Source organism: Bombus pyrosoma, linkage group LG16 (genome assembly GCF_014825855.1).
Source record: "Bombus pyrosoma isolate SC7728 linkage group LG16, ASM1482585v1, whole genome shotgun sequence".
Lineage (NCBI taxonomy): Eukaryota > Metazoa > Arthropoda > Insecta > Hymenoptera > Apidae > Bombus > Bombus pyrosoma.
The window spans coordinates 1,663,835-1,684,406 of record NC_057785.1 but is presented as its reverse complement, the minus strand read 5'-3'; the positions used below and the strand labels follow the sequence as shown (position 1 = coordinate 1,684,406).

Genomic DNA, 20,572 nt, shown 5'->3' with positions numbered 1-20,572 from the left:
TTAAAGTATTTTTTAAAGATTCTAATATTTGGTTGTTTTTAATAGTAAATTAATTTCAAAATATATACTATTCGTTCTATAAAATTTTTTGTCGTTAAGTATTTTTTCTTAATGGAACTAGAAAACTTTAATTTTATCTTTTTTAATGAAATTGAATAACAGTTTATATTACATTTTCAGTAAAATACAGTTTATTTTGGATCATTACAAAGATATAATTTACATAAAAGGAAATATAAAATGTCATATAAAAAGAAATTAAAAAAGAAATTGAGCAGATATCAATGATATTCCTAAATATCAATACTGAAAAGAAACATCAGGCATGCTAGAAGGAACATAAATATGATTCATATAGGGAATCACAATGACTACATAATAGCACCTGAAATCAAATACATATAATTCTACTTGTAATGTAAAACAATAGTAATTAAAATTATTTTCTAATTATTAATAAACTTAAAATATCATCTAAATCATATAATTACACATTATTAAAAAAAAATAATAAAAATACCATACTTAACTGCTGAATAAGTATTCAAATTTCATTACTTTCTATAATAAATAATAAATTTTGATTACAGTTCATACATAAATTTTAAGAGAGCAAATGTCTATGACAATAAAAATAGTATTTTAGTGATAACGTAAAATAATTGCAGTTAATAAATATTTCGATAATTGTTTTAGTATAATTTTGTAAAGTATTTTATAGTATTTAATATTATATTATTTAAAATTATTGTACATTAAGATTTCTTTAAGTAATGTGAAAAGGAATATAAAAAACATTTTTTAAGAAACGTGCAGAAAGTTAAAATTTCTGTGAAATATTTTACATATAGTATGTATGTAAAGACATTATATACAGATATAATTCTCTTTATTTTCAGTAGAAAATACATTTGATAATACTTTCTTATTTTTCTTACTTTTTCTCTCTACATTCCATTGTTATTATTTGTAATCATAATGTCTGATTATTTTACAAATTATTTTAAATAAATGCTACTCAGATATAAAAATTACATTTGTAACACTTAATCATTCGCATTCATTCTTAATATCATTACAAAAATCAGAAATTTTCTCTACAATACAAAAATCTTGTTCAATTAACTCTAAAAGAAAACTATAGTAAGTATATATACTGCAATATATAGATGACTTTTTTGTTTCTTAAAATATGAACCAGTATTCAAATAAAAACTTGAACTAAAAAATTTAATGCGTATTGACGCATCACGTTTGTACAAAAATGAAGAAATTAATTTTTACCAGAGAGTATGTGCACAGAAATCCAGATCATCGGTGATTAATGATATTGTAATACATGGAAAAATCTATAGCTAACATAAATAGAAACAGCTGAGTATTTGGTATAAATATATAATTAAAATTTTCTATGCACATATAATAAACAGAACCTAGTAATTTTTAATTTCTCCTAGTAAAAAGATTCTCTAATAAGTCTACTAATACAATACTTTTCATGATGTAAACAATGACATAAATAATGTAACAATTTACTTATATCATTGTCTTTGTCTCTTTAACATATTTAGTACTAAAATTGGAATTAGAACTATTACAGTTTGTATTGGATTAATATTTCTGGAAAAATAAAACTTGTACAGCATTCGAATTTTGAAGACCTTTATGTCTCTGTGATCTATCCAAAAATTCAGACCATCTATAAAAGGTGACTTATTTATTTAAGAGACTGTACTACTTTTAAAGACCGAAAAAATGTCAACTTTGGAATTTTTACATTTCTTGGACATTTAGTGTTTTAAAAACATATTTTGGAAGTAGTGAATTTTAGCCAAATTTAAAAAATTGACAAAACTACTCTTGGATCAATATTACAAGTCTTACTTTTTACAGCTTATAGAAGTCGCAAGTCTTAAATAGCAAATTTCATATTACTAATTAGCACCATATTGTGTAAAAAAGTAACTATATGTGCAAGGATTAAGATAAATCTACATTTAATCATTTCTGTTGATTAATTGTAAGTTGTGCTTAATTAGTACCATCATTTTGGAAGAATTTTCAGACAAAGTGTGATGGACAATACAGCTATGATATGTAATCTCTGATTATCTATGATATTAATAGTAATGGATTATAATTTTTACTTTTAGGTAGCTAAAATATCAATAACTATATATACATTTCTTCACAGGAAACTTTCAAAAATGTCCTTAAAGTAGCCTATTTAAAATATATCTCCTTACAGTTAAGTATATAAAAATATATTGAAACTAGCTAGAAAAATTTCAGTAATAGTAAAAGTATTGCACAATAACAATTCTACTTAACATGTATTAATGTACGACATTTCTGGAAAGACATGTGTAACTTAGTAATACATTGTATATAAATTGTACTATAATATTGGACGAAATTACTATATCAACAAGTTTAAGCACCAAGAAATCATTGAAAATTGATAATAGTATACAAAAGAATACTTTGGTATAATTATAAATTCCTAAAAAGCTTTCTCACAAATAGTAAATTCATTTTTATTTTTTTCTTTATTTAAACATAATATTAATCTTTTTTGTCAATTTTAGCAAAAATTATCAAGCATTATTTAATTATTAGAAAATCATAATGATTCAATTTCATTAATGGCTGGTAAACTTGAGACGTTAAACTTTAATGATATCATAATAAAGTTACGTTTGTGCATTACTATACCGATTATATTAAAATATCCTTGTTGCTATAATTGTTTGTTTTGGAATTGTATACAGTACGATTGATATGTAATCATGACTTAAAATTTTAAATCATATAATAAATTTTATATTAATACGTAAACGTAAAGTTAATATATTCTTATTTCTACTTTTATCTTCTCCATATAATTTCACTATTAACATCAAATATGACTGCATATATGCCCATTTACAACCATAACAGTAAAATAATTAAGTTTTTCACTATGTATCATTAATTGTTGTTATTTAATGATAATAGAATTATGCATAATAATTCAACTATCTTATTTTCTAAATATTCTTTCCTTATTATATCTAAATAAAACTATAGTAAACTCACTGATAACTAAACTATAAGTTATTAAGTATAAGTCAATATACACAAATAAAATTAGATCAGTATCAGTATTCGGAATGATAATACTATAATAATATAATTAATGATGTATTACTATAGATCTGTGAATAAAAAGACTAACTTGCGACTTTAAACGATTAAAAATGAAAAATTTTCTAAAAAAAACTGTATGGTTTAAATGGCAGTTATAATGCTGTTATTAACAAGTCTATAATACCTTATAATTTTTAAACTTATGCAATATTCATTATAGAAACTAGTAATTATGAAATATTATACAACTTGTAAAGACTTTTTGTTGCTCCTTTTTATAAGAGGTACGGCTGCCCATAATGCAGTGCCAAGAATAAGTATAATACCAAAAGCTAGAAATATGGGTTTATATGATCCTATTGTTTCAAATATAACGCCACATATAGGTGGACCAATTAATTGAAGAACTCCATTAACAAATAAAGATATCCCGTACGACGAGCTAAGTTTTTCTGTGCCAAGCATATCTGCTAAAATTACTGTTGTGATACCAATGTACATGCCTGAAGACAATCCAAACAATGCACAAAAGAAAGAAAGCATTGTATAACTTGTTGCCATAGGTAATAATGCCAAAGCTATTCCACTGGTACCCAGACCACCAACAAAATAATAATACTTTGGCACAAAGTCGATATCTGATAATGAAGCACCACTGATTCGTCCAACTAAATCAAGAGCAGAAACAATTGATAAAAGTAACGCTGAGGAATTCTTATCAAATCCTTGTGAGATAGCATATGAAGGCAGTAAGATCATAAAATTGGTATTGCTGATAGCTGAGGTAGAGTTTGAAATGAGAATTACTAAATAAATTGGATCTCTAAGTACACTCAAGTCAAAAAATTGTCGTTTATTTTTTACTTCAACCTTAGTCAACGATGTTCCAGATATTGATTTTTCTGATAATTCTCCTAATTCTCTTTTCGAACTTTCAAACAACTTCTCGTCTCTGTTCTTACTCAATGATGTGTTATTCAACTCCAGCTTTTCATTTTTTAATTTATTGGAAGTTACAAGAACTTCAGAAGTATTACTTTCTCTTTGCAAAGAATCCACGTTTTGACAGTTTACAGTATCTTCTTTCTCTTTGTTCAAACTAGAGCCTTTTTCGGAAGTATTTTTTTTCTTTGCTTCACCGCCTTTATCCTCATTTTTATCTTTCAAACAAGGATTTACTTTAGAGTTATTCATTATACTTTCAGTTCCAGAACTTTCTTCTTTCTTTGATCTTGTGTTGCTGCATGATGTTTCATTCTCAATTATGCTGGATGCTTTGAAAAGATCCAAAATTTAATTTTACAACTCATCTCAAAAAATTATCTTTTTAATGTCATAAAAATATTCAAATTTAAAATATTTCAAATGTGCACATTATATGTACAATATAATATATATTTTTAAATACCCATTCAGTTTTTATACTTCTGATTCATTTAGATTATTATGTTCCTTAGTAGCGTATTAATTAATCAATACTAAGTTACCTGTTGGTTTTTTTTTATGGGGGACTGGTTCATCTATGGTTAATCCTTGATTATCAATTCCTCCTTCTACTGGTACCATGATCATGTGCTGTTCAACAGGATGGTATAGTAAACCACATACCAATGTATTTAGTGTGAGTGCACCCATGATTAATACTGCACCTCTAAAAATGTAATGAAAATGTAAATTTCTGAAAATATGTATTTTAACTTAACTTAATGACTTAACTTAATTTAATGATATTTGATCATATTTGATTAGATTTTTTAAGTGACATAAATTATGCACATGCTATTCAATATATAAAGATACATTACCTATATCCAAAACAGTCAAGAAGATACTGTAGAAAAGGTGGTAATACGATAGTTCCAATTGCACTACCAGAGATGCACAAGCCATTTGCGAAACCTCGAAGCCTTTCAAAATATGAAGTTACAATATACACTGTTGGTGGAAACGTTAGTCCAGCACCAATTCCAACCATCAAGCCATAGCTGTATTCATAAATTATAAAATTATAAAATTATTAGCTCTCTTTTTTTTCTATATATTTAATTTTACTATTACAATAAATTGTAGTGATAATGAACAAATTTTTGAATGATAAAAGAAACATTTTGTTTGTTTAATAAATAATATGTCCGACCACCCTTATTTTTTGATAATAAAGTTTTAGAAAAGATTGTGGGCGCCTGTAAATGAGCAATCTGTCACACACGTTATTCACTTAAAAGTGTATAAGAAGTGAATAAATTCTTTTAAAAAATTTTAATAAACAAATTGATTATTTCGTAAATTTTCTTATAAATGCTTTACAAAAATTTTTCTACTATTACACCAAAATACATGTGTAGTAAGTATGTATTTGGGATGCATTCATTTAAAAAGTTACATTGATGTACAGTGTGTTGCTATTCACTAGGCGTTCGTAATCTTTACTTTTAAAGCTTCCTTACTAGAAATTTAAGCGAGATTGAATATTTATCTATTAAACAGAAAATTTTGTTTTCATAATTTTTTTATTTTATCAAAATAAAATGTCAAGGTTCTTAAGATGATTTTATTATACCTAACGTATAAATAGGAAACTGAATTAGCAAAGTAACTCAGCATCATCCCGCTAGCAGCAAACGCGCCGCCGATGATGGTCACTGTTTTGTAGGAGTACCTAGTTGATAAAATGCTGGATAGTGGACCTATAAGATATCATTTATTTTATCTAATCTTAATATTGTATTGACAGAGCAAAATATGATTTTAAATAGTAAAACTATGATGAGTCATGTATATCTGAGAATTTACTTGAAAGTTTATTTTATTTACAAACATCTATAGGTTAGAAAAAAATGCAGTGACTTTCCTTCATAAGTCTACAAAAATTTATGTTAAATTTCAACAAATTATTCATTGAGAGTTTTTAAAAATGTGGAAGAACGATGTTTAACAGTAACATAATGATGTAATTTAATTTATAGCATAAACAATCATTATGTAGTTTATTAATTTTAGTAGCTATAACAGTAACATGAGATGAGACATCTTATTACTTCTCAATTAATTTGCAATAAGAAAATATATGTAATGTATAAATGTAAAAATTGACTTACCTAAAGAGTTGTATAAAAAGTAGCATAAAGCTGGCATCCATGAGGCGGCGGTAGAAGTGGATTTGAAAACGTGAAGAAATTCGACGAAGAGGACACCAAACGATTTCACGGTACCCGGAATAAGGAGGTTCACGACAAGAGCTGAAGAGAGGACGACCCATCCCCATCCTCCATCCGGCGGGACTAATTTCGTTTTTACACTCTTCGTCGTCATGCTAGCGTGGAGAACGTGGTGAAAAGCACTCAATTAGATTGATCTGTAATTATACGAAACATGACATTAGATAGTTACAGATATAAAGTATATTAAACAATGGTCCTTGTATAAATGGTCCAGACCTGATCAATTAAGCGGGTAAAGGTAGCGCTCTCTTATTGGAGTTAAGAATAGTAGCGCGCCCTATTTTACCGACAGTGATAATTCGATATTTTTAAATTATCAACGAAAAATGTATTTCGGAAATGACGCAACTCAGGCAAGCTTCTCAGGAAAAGTGAAAAATTATTTGAAAGATTAAACAAAAAATATTTTACTCGCTTCTATTAAATGAGTCCCACAATCTTCATTATTATATTTTTACAAAAATGTTTAAAAAGTTAGGGTAAGAAATATTAAAAAAAACTATATTTAAACTTTATAGATTTCACTAGAAGAAATTCACTAAGCTTTTTAACTCATTGTGAGATTTTCTCCATTCATTTGCCCCATTTTACGATGCGCAGGTGGAATATTTGTAGTGAACGCGAAGAAAGGGATAATCCTTTTTGTTGTCAAATTTGTAGTCAATAAAACCATGAATAAGATTTTAGAATTAATAAATATAGTTGTTAAATAATCAATAGAATACAGAAAAATAATATAATTTCCTAGATAATAGTCAGTAAATATAGAGTTCTACGTAATGAGAAAATTCTATTTTATAATCGGAATCCATTACTATTACAATAGTCCACGTGATTCAAATGCCTGTCAACAATAACTAGGAAGTCTTTTGGTCAAAATTGTCTATTGTTCTCAATGTTCCTTTAATATCCAGCCTAAAGGATAAAACTACAGTACTTCAGTTACTATAAAACAGAAAATACCGAACGCTTAAGATAGTAATTTAGTTTTTCTTCTTGTGTCGTAAAACTAATAACATGCTTAACACGTTCAATTGTCCCATACATCATACGTAACGCAAACTGTCCCTTTTCTGCGATATTGAACAAATTTCTTGAAATAATTGGTACGAATGTAATATTTCACATAAAAAATGAGCTATGTATACTAAACTAATAATATATGAATATCATAAATATAACCATATTAAAATATCTGTCTTCATTGTATTTCTTACATCGGTTAACAAATAATTAAATAATTCATGTTTTAAATTGTGTTTCACGAAGTATATACGTATTCTGTCTTATGAAGATAAAAGTAGTTAATACGAAATATACCATTTACCATAATACACCATGAAATTTCAGAATATAAGTATAAACAAAATTTCTACGTTCAGGTATGTAGGACAAGGCTGAAGTATGAAGTGAACGTGATATAGCTATGTTTCTCTAGGAAAACAAAACATATCGCGTTATTTCTTGCATTATTTATATACGTACATATATTAGTACTATACTCCCTTCCATCTTCCAAGTTATTTTATTTGCAAAAGGAATATGGTGTTAGGTTCATGTAATTCCATATAATTTTTCGTGAAATTAGTCATACTGAACGGTAGCAAAAATAGTTTATACGTAATGCCATAATTACACGACACATATCCACAGATCCATATGCAATTGAATGGAATAGTCACGTGGCAACGCGCACGCATCTGCGTACACGTCTGCGCATGCGCACTGAAAAAAGAGAATGACAGATTTTACTCGAACTTTTCAAACAAATTTCGCATTGTGCAATTGCATTTGTCATACGAACGCATACTATCCCAATTACATAACTTATTTTATCTTTCGTAAGTCATGTAAGAAATATTCGGATAGATCTTTTCAGACATTTTTTCCCATTTCACGAAAACTTTATGAAATGAATATTTAATAATTATACTATGTGTAATTTATATAATAGATTGTTATTTGAATTTATATGAAGATAATTCAATAAAAGATATTGATGTGTCTCCTGTACCAAATACAATAGCTCATAGGTATACTGTAGGTATCTATATATTAGTTAATTAGTGTGGTATTTCTGAACAAATAACCAGGTGTGCAATAAATGAGCCATTAAATTGTAAATACAGTTGTTGGTTATTTTCAATTATTGTACTAATTATCCCCAATTATAGTATAGCGTACATTGTAGTTTTATACAAACTACTATCCATCAATATTATCACACAAAAATTAATTCAGTTGAAACGTTTTGCTGACTTGTCTTGTAAATAGCAGGCATACATTATTGTAAGTAGAATGATAATCGAAACTTTCAAAGAATTGATTAATTCGAGGAAGTTAGAATTATCTTTGAAATTTATTATAATCTGATTAGGAAAAATATTCGTGATAAATATTGTTTCTGTTGAATGATATAATTTGTGTATTCAACGTAGAACTTGGTAGAATTCTATAAATTTTGTCAGTAACAAAAAAAGAATATTAAAAAAAGGAAGAAAACATGAGGAACTTTTGACCAGTTTCTGTAACATAATTTCACAACGAAAATTAAAAAATTCAATTTTTAAATTAGATTGATTCATTTTCATAGATACAAATTTATTATAGAACATTCGACATTCATTATATGCAGTTATACAAATTATTACACAGATAACATCGATAATTTCATAGAACACAGTTTCGAGATCATATCACTATATGATAAATGTATTGCTATTAAAAATAGAGAAATCTTATGGTATTAGAAAAATGATTGGAACAAGAAATATCACGTAAGTGTATTATGTCAGGTATTTTATCACGATCTAATTAATTTATCGATTAATTATTTGTTTAACAATCTAGAACTAGAATTGTCGTGTTCTATATAAGTTTAGCAAGTGCCCTAATATTTATGAACCGGTTAACGAAGTCTTATACATATCTTAATACATACTTTTTTAAATGCACATTTGTAACATATTCCCCATTTCGTCACAATAGTTAATTTAGATATTAGAGATTTTCTAACATACTATGCATAGTTTCAGAATCTAATGTTACTTTAGATTGATCCGTTGGCGATGTCGCATGCAGAATGCCTTACGCACTTGCCTGTCCGGAATAAATGCAATTTTCATTAGAACACGCGTTCAATGAAACCGTAAGGTAAACGTGCTCCGGTTACAATTGATGATTACGTGAAGTAAACAACAAAGACACGATTTCTATATTTACGTGCAACGAACGCACAACGGCCTAATAAAAATAGATGAACTTTGATGCAATCGTGACGAACACAGCACTCGAACCCGTAACAAATATAAATTTATTCCATGCCATTTCAAATAACCGTCATACCATTGTATTTAAATTGCATTAGAACATTCAAAGTGGATAAATTCAATGTAAGGAATATAGCCATTCGTGAAGATTTTCGAGCATCCTACAAAACTGCTACCTTTCTTGAAACAAGTATGGAAAGAGCTTCAGAATGTTTTAATTTTTTAAAACACGAATCCATTCTTTTCCTTTTTTTCACAGATAAAATGCTTGAGAATTTCCATCACATCGACAGTCACGTCATACATCCCTGAAGGCCCCTATACACGTTGAAACATGTTGCGATGCATGCATAGATACTTAGGATTCATGATACATGTTGCAATTTACGTAATTCGGTATCGGCAAATCGGCATCAGAAACGACTTGTATCGATTATGCGAGGAATTAGAATCCCGGTATAGTCGATGAGCAAGGCTCAATTGGAGCGCAGGTTTCAACGTACAAAGGGTGGCACCGATACCGAATATAATTTGCAGTAGATCTTCATCATTGTATTTTGTTTTTCGATCCTTAGGCGAACTTCATCCAATAGATGTTGAAAAGCAGAATCATCCGTATGCAAATAATTTTTATAATTATTCGGTTCGTTCGTTTTCAATTCTTACAATAAACGCTAAAGAAAATGTGTTCCTCTCAATTATCTATCTTCTTACCTAGTTCTGTTTAATCTACAATTTTTTGCTCTTTATGATCAACCTCCTATTATCGATAATAATACCGTAGTTGGAAAATAATCGGGCATTTTGAAACACTTGTTTCAACGTTGTTATCATACCATAAACTGAAACTGATGCAGATTTCCAGGTGTCGATGCAATACGACACGTTTCAACGCTTATACGAAGCCTTTAAATACACAGTAAATTAACGGCAAGTTATCGAACAAACATATTTTCGTCGAAATGTTTTAACACGTTAAATGCAGGAAGTTCGTAGGGAAATTCGATGAGAACAAATTTCTGTCCAAAATTTGCGCTGACGAAGATCAAATAAAATATATATTTGAATCCGTACGTGACGGCATTCAAATAATAATTGGTCACCTTTTCCGCGCATGAGAAATAGTTTTCAGTGGCAACACGAGACTTTAATTACCACGAAGCAATTGACGCTTCGCTAAACGTACTTGAACGTGTTAAAATTGCGCGTCAATGGAGCAAGCATAGAGATGTCCTAATAAATACTTTTTCAATATTTGCGTTTTTATCCTACCTCACTCGTCACGCGTCATGTCATCGATTTCGTCAAAGAGAAAAAAAAGAAAGAAAGAAAGAAAGAAAGAAAATCCCATTAATTATTACTGTAATAACGTGCATAATGCGTAGAAATTCTAGTTGGAAAAACATGGAAGCGGAGACAAAAAGTTTAAGGTCTTCGAATTTTTACCAAAATGAACCCGGGTGAAGACGATGGTATTTATAGATATCCGTATTGAGCAATATCAGCACAAGTATGGTATAACCTGCAGGACTTGTTTTTGCATAAAGAGCCATAAGCTGTAAGAGGTGCAAAGTCGGGATATTTAAGAAGTTCTTTACATTCTTAGAGGTCTGTTTCAGCGTCACTTAACGTCGGTCATTTTAGAATCGTCGTATTGCCCGAGGCATTGCCGCTAACTTTAACTACAGTGGTATTTCCTCCTCTAACGTTATTTGACCTTTATGAAAACGATTCAAGAACCTCGTGTAACGAGACAAATAAATAAAAGCTTACGCTACTCAGACAATCTTATTGCCACCGTTTTCTTTCTCACGTTTTTCCACGAATAGTACCATTTTTCCTCGGCTAATTTATCGATATTAATAGCACAACCAACAGCTAATATTTATTTATGTTATTATTATTATTCTTGCGTTAGGATTTCGCCCATTACAAGCCTCGATAATAAACGGGTTACAAATATATGTAAATAAAAAAGTAATAATATCACCAAAGTATATGAGTATAAGACATACGTATAAATAAGAATCTTACTTTGGTATAGTGATGATTTGTACTATCTCTGTGAATCTTATTCCTATTCTTATTACTAGCAATTAATAATAACACATTGCCCTAAATGAAGATATGCTATCTTAGTACTCGAGGCAAATTGCACTAATTCTCATTGCTATCTATACGAAATAGTACAGCCTTCATAGATGTTCTTCAGTGTTCGCTTTTATAATTTGTCTAGTGTTTTTATTTATGTGTGTTTCTGGTCTAAATTGACTATATATTGAGCAGCCTTTAAGGTTATGTTCGATCGATTCTGACTATTTCCTGTCACATATTTGGCATAGAGCCAAATACCTTCATCTACATAATGTTATGGTACTTCTTTTATTCTGCTGATTTTCAATTGTTTTCTTCTTGTCGTATTAGAATCTAGGATTCTTTTGAATTATTAACAGCTAATTTATTGATATCGATGCTAGAATCAATATAAATATAATAAATTCACGTTTTTAAATTTGTATTCCAAAGTACATATTTCTAAATGAATTAATTAATTGAAAATTTATATTCTACGAATTTTCGACCTTTCGTAGAATATTTTTGTATAATACGACCTTGGAAAGAATTATGATACTTATTTCGTATCTTAAAATGATTACGTAAAACCTTGACGCTGCGTAACCGTTATAAGGGACCGAGACTATTTCGCCTAGAATTTATGAAACAGTATATTATAGTAAAACAAAATTTCAATAACGATAATGGTACTGAGAACAACAAAAAAGTAATGTTAAGTTATAAATAACTGTACGATAAAAGTGACATCGAATATCGATTTAAACATAAACGTCAATTCCATATGCATTAATGTCAAACATGGAACAGAAAAAAATGGCAATGAATGGTACTTATAAATGTTAATAACGAGCGAGAAAAATGTTACTACAGAAATGGCAATAAATGGTACAAAAATTGATAACAAAAGAAAGAAATATTGCTGCAAAGGAGTGGCAATAAATGCTACAGACATTGATAGCAAATCGAAAAAGTATTACAATAAAAAAGATGTTGCAATAACAAATTGTACTAAATAATAAAAAAATAATTTATGTTATGAGAAATGATATTAAATGATAAAAAGTGGTATGATATGATATTTATACAAATCCTTTTTTTTCAACACACAGATAAAGTACTATAGGTCAAATAAAAGAATGTTTTATTTTCTGAATATAATAATGTGCATTTCACTTTTGATATTTTATATATTTTATATATTTTTAGCATTTGTGCATCTCCTTGTATATTTTTGCACACTTATAACCGTCGTGAATGCATAAGAATATTCCATTCTGATAATAAAAATAGTTCTACTCACTAAAACAACCGGGGAATCATTAGTATGAATCGTTTTATAGCATCAATCAGGTAAACAGAAATAAAGGAGTACTATAGTGGCTAGTTAAATTGACTTGTTATTCCTGTGATACTGTAATAAGTATCAACCTTAAAACAGGCATTAAGAAAAAATAAAAGACACAGGTAATGGCTATAAAAGCCAAAGTGATATGAAAAACGATCCCTTAAATAGTTTAAGCAATGTGGTAAAAAAAATAAAGAGGCGGTCACTTGCTTGAAAATCACAAATCAATGAAATATTGCAATAACAAAAATGACACTAAATGGTAACAAAATTATATAAATACAGTAATAATAGATTTCATACCAACAATGGTATTAGATAATAAAAAGAATAGTACCTAGTAAAATACCTATATTGCAATCATAAGAAATGACGCCTTAATACTCAAGAAAAGAATATGGCAATTCTGAGAAATGGTATCAAGCAATTAAAAAAAATATATTACATTGATTAATCAGAAACAATGATTTATTGCCACAACAAAAATGGCAATGAATGGAAAAACAACACCAAATAAAAGATGGAAGTACCGCAATAACAAAGGCGGTACTAAATGGCAAGAAAAAACTTCTTTGACAATATTCTGGCGCAATAAACAAATGATAGAAATTGATGAAAGAAAAATATGATGTTAATAGAAAATATTCTCGTGGAAATTATATTTTCATAATTTTTGTAATTGTATAATTTCTAATTCTTTTGCAAAGAAAATCAAAGGATCATAAACGGTTGAATAATGGGAAAAGGAAATAATAAATGTTTATTTTATACTTTCCAATTTCCTCACGATAAAAGTTAATGAATTAAAAATATGTATGTTTTAGTAGGAGAAAACATTATAAAAACATTGCAATTTTTGTAATTGTATACTTTTTTATCCTTCTCTAACAAAAGAATGAAAAACATTCTTGCAGAGCTATCAAGGGATTCTGTATTAATGACTATGATTTGCTTCGAAAAAAACCTTCGTAACAACATGAGCTATGCCGAAGATAGTCGTCGATTAAATTGCTTCTATAAACAGTAAAATTTGAAGATCCTCTCCCGCTAAAAATAATCTCTTCCACGAAATGTTATTCTACAATGGTGGTCTTCGTTACTTGTTACAGTCGAGAATTAATGGAAATTTTCGTTATAACTAAACATGAAAATATAATAATGTTAACAATTTATGATAATAGAAATTCTGATGACGCATCTTTTCCTCGCGCAGATACGTGTCGCGTCCTGCTGAAAAAATCATTTCTGCACGAGGAAAATTTTAATGCAAATTGTTGGCTGACGAGTTATTGGATGATTATAATAACAAGTACTGTGTGTGACTAATAAGTTACACGCAAAATCTTCTTGTTTATTCATACCATATAAATGTTTGGAACGAAATGAACGATATTTTCATAATACGATTATTACCAAATAAATATTATCAAATTATAGAAATAGCGTTGCAATACTAATTGTAATACTATTGTAACATTGATATTAACTGTAATTTAACTATATTACTTGTAATATTTTTATTTGTTGATTTCTAACTAAGAAATATTTTAAATATACGAGAATATCGTTATTTCAGAATATTATTCTAGAAAATAATTCGGACATCACTTTCGCGTAAAAATATCGATGCTGGCGAGAAAGCCGGCCAATCAATCATTTGCGAGAAAACAATATCGTCTGCGACACAGTATCTTACCGTGAAATCTCAAATAACGTGTTCGCTTAATTACATAATTTGTTTGGTAGTTTCTTTTTTTCTTGGAAGCTAAATTACAATTCTTGCATTTTTCTTTTGTAGAAATAATTAATAGGCAAATTATCGACTTTTCACAATCTTTAGTGATTTATTAACTTTTACCGCGAGAAGACTAAAGACTGTAATTTACTATTTCAATCGTTTAAATTAAACACTTTTTCAATTTCCATTTACAAAGATTAAAAATTATACAATTACAAAAGTTGTAACATTTTTACGAGAATCTTCTTTTACTAAAGATATATATTCGATTTATTAATTTTTATCATAAATAAACCGAAATTATAAAATATGATATTAAATTAAATTATAAAATACAAATTTATTATTTCATTTTTTACTTCCTTCAAACACAATTAAAAGTCGCAAAATTTTTACAATTTGTAAAAAGTACGAATGTAAATTGATAAAAATAAAAGTCGCAATTTGTCGTAATTCGATTCGAAATCTAAGATATGTAAAAATACTGTCATTAATCAAAGATTTAATCAATCTAAAATAGCTTTATGCACATCCAGTCGTTCTTCGAATAATTGGCGATCCCACTTTTTATACTTCAACTGTATAATTTCAAGCAATCGTAATTACATATATGCTGACAAACAGCTCGTACGAGATTTTTAACTGAGTTCTTTCGAACAAGATTAGTTTCACGTGCAGCTGTAGTAGATTGTAGAATTCACGTTACGTGCAGCCAAAGAAAAGCGAGTACTCGGGTCTCAATGACTTAAGTCTCTCGCACGCTATAACCAGGACCCGGAGCAAATTTTACATATTTTATATAAAACTGAAAGATAACAACTTCAACTAACGAAACATGATTCAGCCGATTTATGATTTTTTCAAGATGTAACTCTATTTCATTATATATCGAAATCAAATCAATTATTCTCTCAAACAATTTTTATTACCTTAGTTAATGAATTTTTTTAAGCAAAATAACAAATGAACGTGAAGTTTTAAGAAAGAATGGAGGATAATTTCAAACAACGAATCATAATTAATGAACCAATTCGTTATTTCAACAAGTAATTTTATTTTAGATCTAACAAATTAAAATTAATATTAAAACGGTGCAACGTATAAAGGTAGAGTTTTTAATGCTGTATTTTGCATCTATCTCAGTCATAAACAATAAAACCCAATTATTTTAGAACGTAACAGCATTTGCTCTCAGAATTGTTCTCCTTTCAATTAGTCTTGGATATTAATTGCACTAGCCTGCGTATAGGCGCGAGGAAATTTGTATTTTTAACTCTCTTGGCATAATAGGATCAGATATTATTACTTGGAAACTTATATTCCATTTTATTCAAATAAAAACAAAATAAAGATTTATTTCACTTTTGCTAGTGAAATAATGAAATAATTTAAATGAAGATAATTCTTTAATTCAAACAAACTAACCTATAATTATTTCAAAGTAACTTTGTGCCAGATAAAATGATCTTGAAATATTTAGCATATCTGTGTACGTATAACAATGGTCGTGCACCATTTTCAGTATTTTCAAAACACAACACGTAATTCAAGAAAGGCAAAAAATGTCACGTATCGACATTCATCACAGAATCGTAACTTTGTCGAGCCGTTCAAAATTTTATGAGCCTAGCGAGATGATTTAAAACGTAACAATATTTACACGATCGGGAAAACGCAGCGAAACCTGAAAAGCAGGATTTTACGTATTTTTTACGTGTAACATTCGTTTCACGTAAGTTTGACACGAATAATTGCAATGGCCAATCTAATTCCATTCACTTAAACAAATTAAATTCGTTTAAAAATTAAAACACGATCGAAAGTACATAATGCTATCATTATGGATGATCGTTATCGTGCCGAAATTTTTTAAATTATACAAGGTATTGCATACTATAGTTATTAATCAAACTTTTCCAATAGTAAAAAATATGAAATACCATATTAATGAAATTTTGGGAATTATAGAAATTATTAAATATTATCGACGAAATTTTTGAATCGTAAAAAAATATCAAATACTATCGCTTTTAACAAAATTCCTAAAATCGTGAAATATACTAAATACTATCCTTATCAATTATCGTTGTTACCAGTCAGTTATATAAAATATCTAAAGTTAACAAAAAAATACCAATTTCTATTATTCTGAAACTTCTTAAAATCGTACGAAAGAAATGATTAAATTAAACACATTATTTAAGTTAGATAAGAATTATCAATGATGGGTGATAAACGTTTCCTACGTCAACAAACTATCCGAATCTGTCAAGCGATCGAATGTCAACCGCGTAGAAAAAATCGATTCGCGATTTAACGATTTCGCGAAAGCGATGTCGAGATTATAGTCACATCCGAAAGATAAACGTGCACTGACCTGTAGAGGTTCCGCGACCTGTGCAAACGGTGGTCGGTCCACAACGCTCGGTGACACTAGTTTTCTTGTTTAGGCAGAGAAGGGCAGCCCGGCCGGAGGAATCTTCACGGGACGTTCACTATCATCGTGAGTCTTGAACTAGACTGTGCACAGGCACTGAAGAACTCGTTCCTTTCCCTCTTCCTTTTCTTTCAGTCCAGCTCAAGCTGGAGGCGGAGGGACACCCGAAGGTTGCCCTCGACTTTAACCAAACCAAAATGGTTAGCATATCGCAGCATCATAAATCGAAGCGTCTTCATTCGTGCAACAGCTTTCAACCACCGAACTAATAGATCACCGTCGGTGTCCTCCGTAAAATCTGTCATCAGCCACTGACAACCGTTTAGCAATAGAATATCTTATTTCTCTATCTCGATACAATGTTTCATATACTGTGTCTCACTAAAGCATTTCAACGCTTCTATAAACTTTTTTATCAATATACATATACAATATTTTGTTTCATAAAGATTTCATTAAAATTCATTTGATATTTATTGCAAGCATACACTTCACAGAGATTATTTAAGTATTTGAATAATCAATTATTATATTAGTTAGGGCATATTTAACATTAATTATATGTTTAAAACTATTTATACTCAAACGAATATTTTTCTAAATGTATATTTGCAATAAATGTATTCTAATATTTACCTTTATACGTATTTATTTTAAGAGTGATTCCATATTTTATCAATATACAATGGTTCACGGAAGTATTTGAACGTTATAGAAACTGTGTGTATAATATAAAACACTGAAATCTCATTAACACTGTAATGAGACATGATGATGATTATATTGGTCTTTGAAACCAATCTGAAGATAGTTACAATATAGTTACTGCTAACGTATATTTAATTCGAGACTAGTATAGATCATGATTAATCATCTTAAACATATAATACGTAAATAGTCGACTCTCGTTACAATGCTAATCGAATTTCAAAGTGTTTCATTTTTATATAACATGCATAATATATACATAAATACTTCATGAGCTATTGTATGTACAATCGATAGTATCGAACAAAACGAAGATCTATTGAAAACGATCGTATCTATGACATAAAAAGAATGAGAAACTACATTATACATTATTCAAAGTGTAACACGCGAAAACAACGTTTTTACATTGATACGTACGTTTATATAATGCCTAGAGGAAAGCAGATGGTGGTGAATGGATGCACGTTTCTCTTTGCGCATGATAACGTTTTACTATTTTAGATATACTATACGGAATAATTTCTATCAAAAGTACTGAGAATTTGAATGAAATTTAGAAATAGAAAGAAAGACCTTGTATCGAATAACTGGTTTAAACACTAAATATGAACAATAACGATTTGCATTGCTTATATAAATACATACATTTGCTTATATAAATGTAGAGATTTTATATAGACGCGCGACTAGTGAAACTCGGTAAAACTCGTACATTTTCATAGGAATCGGTCGCGTTTCCATTACATCACAATTTGCTTACTGCTGCAACGTTACACACAAACATACGCGTATCGCGTGCGTATCGTAAGCGTAGGTACGGATCCTGAAACGCGATTATCGCGAAATTCTCTCCAGGTTGCAACCACGATCTTGTTATTATCCTTATCAAAAAATATTCACCGATTACGTACGATAATTTCGATCAAATGTGTATTTCGATCATGCTGCAGTCTCGTGGCGGGAGATAGAGCAGGTTTACTTAGCGGTTTGGTGCTAGATGCACTTGATCGTATAACCAGTAAACCATGCGAAATACACGGGTAAAAGTTACACAGGGTGGGAGATTCCTCCTTCCAGACCCTGTACGCACCACCGGTTCTCACCTTTATTCGAACCAACACCGAGCCAAGCTTGACCACCATACGTTATAGCCAATATATTATTCCAGTGGGCCAAGCTAAGATATCGGGGAGATTCTTTCTTCTCTCTGCTCTCTCCACCTACTGTACAGATGTGGTTGCTTTTGTACATCTTCTTTCTACCAACGAACGTTCTTTCAGACCGTTTTTACTGGTCATCTCCTTCTGCTCGGTCGGTATTGCTCCTTTTTTTCCCTCTCGCGCTCCCTTCTTTACCCTCCTCCTTAATCGTTATCCTGCAGGTTGCTTATCACTTTTTATTTGAAAATGCGCGCTGCTATTTTTAACCTGGGCATTCTTCTTCCTCGCAATCTTGTTTCTTCCCAGCTCGTCTTTCTTCTTACCGAGAAGTCCCGACGTTGTTCTCTTCTCTTTGGGCAAATAAAAATGTACTGCCGAGATCCTTGTATATAAATCTTTCTTTTCATTTTATACAGTAGTTACAAAAAGTATTTGCATATCTTTTTAAATTTATCAATTAATTAATTAGATACAAGTGGATTACATTTTGTATTATTTAGTGGTACGTTTCATGTGACAGCGAAACTTTGATGATTATGAAAATTGAATGAACATATGAACATTCTGATAAAAAAATGATTCATTGAAAAATAAGGTTATTTGCTAATTCTTTTCTTTTTTCTTTTTTTGTAGCCATTGTACTTCGTTTTATTTTTACTTCTTAATAACGATACGGTATTATAATAATTTTTACGGACCATAAAAAATGTTGTTTGACTTAAATACCGCAAATATCGTTTTTTGTAAGATATTACATACAATGATTCACGAAAGTATATGAATACTTATCGTAAAAAACTTTTATGTATGTATGCGTAACATGTAACTTTATATAATATTTTGAGATTTCATTAACACTGTATTGAGTTATATTGATCAAATTTGAGCCATCTTAAATAAATAATAAATCGTAAAGATGGTTCCAGTGAATGTTAGAGCTTATTAATATAATGGATAATTGATTACATACGTTTGTGATTTGTGCGATTTGTACGAAATATATATACTTAAACTGAAGGTTTTGTAATCTTTTCAAATTTTTTTCAGATGCTATCGATATAATCATGACAGTTGAGTCTTATTACAGTATTGATGGAATTTCAAAATGTTTTATAAAAAATTTCTTTCATGAGCTACTGTTTTAATGTTATCGTGTAAAACGAAATTGTTTACATAATTATTACAATAATTGCTGGTTTTTTTTCTTGTCTGTATATATTTCCCGTTGTACGCTGTCCATAGACGTACATTGACGTGTGAGAAACTTATTAGCGTCTAAACGTAAAATCTGTTTTCGCTTCAGGTGTTTTTTGTAAAATGAAAGTTGTACACGTAACGTCATTTAACGAAACAGAATAAAAATAAATGTATTCTATATAGCGCCGTTCATTCATGTGAGTGTGTAATGGATGCGAAAAGAAATTAAAAATTCGTAATAACAGTTATATTTATTGCTGATGCTAGTGTAGCTGGAAGTAATTGAGCG

The 20,572-nt window shown here is 29.2% G+C and overlaps 1 protein-coding gene across 1 annotated transcript; it reads right to left on the bottom strand.

The window, feature by feature from the left end:
* Positions 1-2,702: 2,702 nt before the first annotated feature.
* LOC122576215 (monocarboxylate transporter 13-like) lies at positions 2,703-17,575 on the bottom strand. The gene is made up of 6 exons (XM_043746155.1): positions 17,156-17,575; positions 6,228-6,484; positions 5,690-5,816; positions 4,935-5,114; positions 4,617-4,780; positions 2,703-4,403 (listed from the first exon to the last, which is right to left on the bottom strand). The coding sequence occupies exons 2-6, from the start codon at positions 6,439-6,441 to the stop codon at positions 3,370-3,372; spliced, it is 1,719 nt and encodes a 572-aa protein (XP_043602090.1). The 5' UTR covers positions 6,442-6,484; positions 17,156-17,575; the 3' UTR covers positions 2,703-3,369.
* Between the last annotated feature and the right edge of the window lie 2,997 nt (positions 17,576-20,572).

What these genes read in the sequence shown, in the direction of transcription:
- LOC122576215 (XM_043746155.1), bottom strand. Translation starts at nt 6,441, where the DNA reads ATGACGACGAAGAGTGTAAAAACGAAATTAGTCCCGCCGGATGGAGGA. An exon ending in GTTTCCTATTTATACGTTAG is followed by an intron (nt 5,115 to 5,689) that starts GTATAATAAAAT and finishes TTATGAATACAG; the next exon opens with CTATGGCTTGATGGTTGGAA. An exon ending in CTTGACTGTTTTGGATATAG is followed by an intron (nt 4,781 to 4,934) that starts GTAATGTATCTT and finishes TTACATTTTTAG; the next exon opens with AGGTGCAGTATTAATCATGG.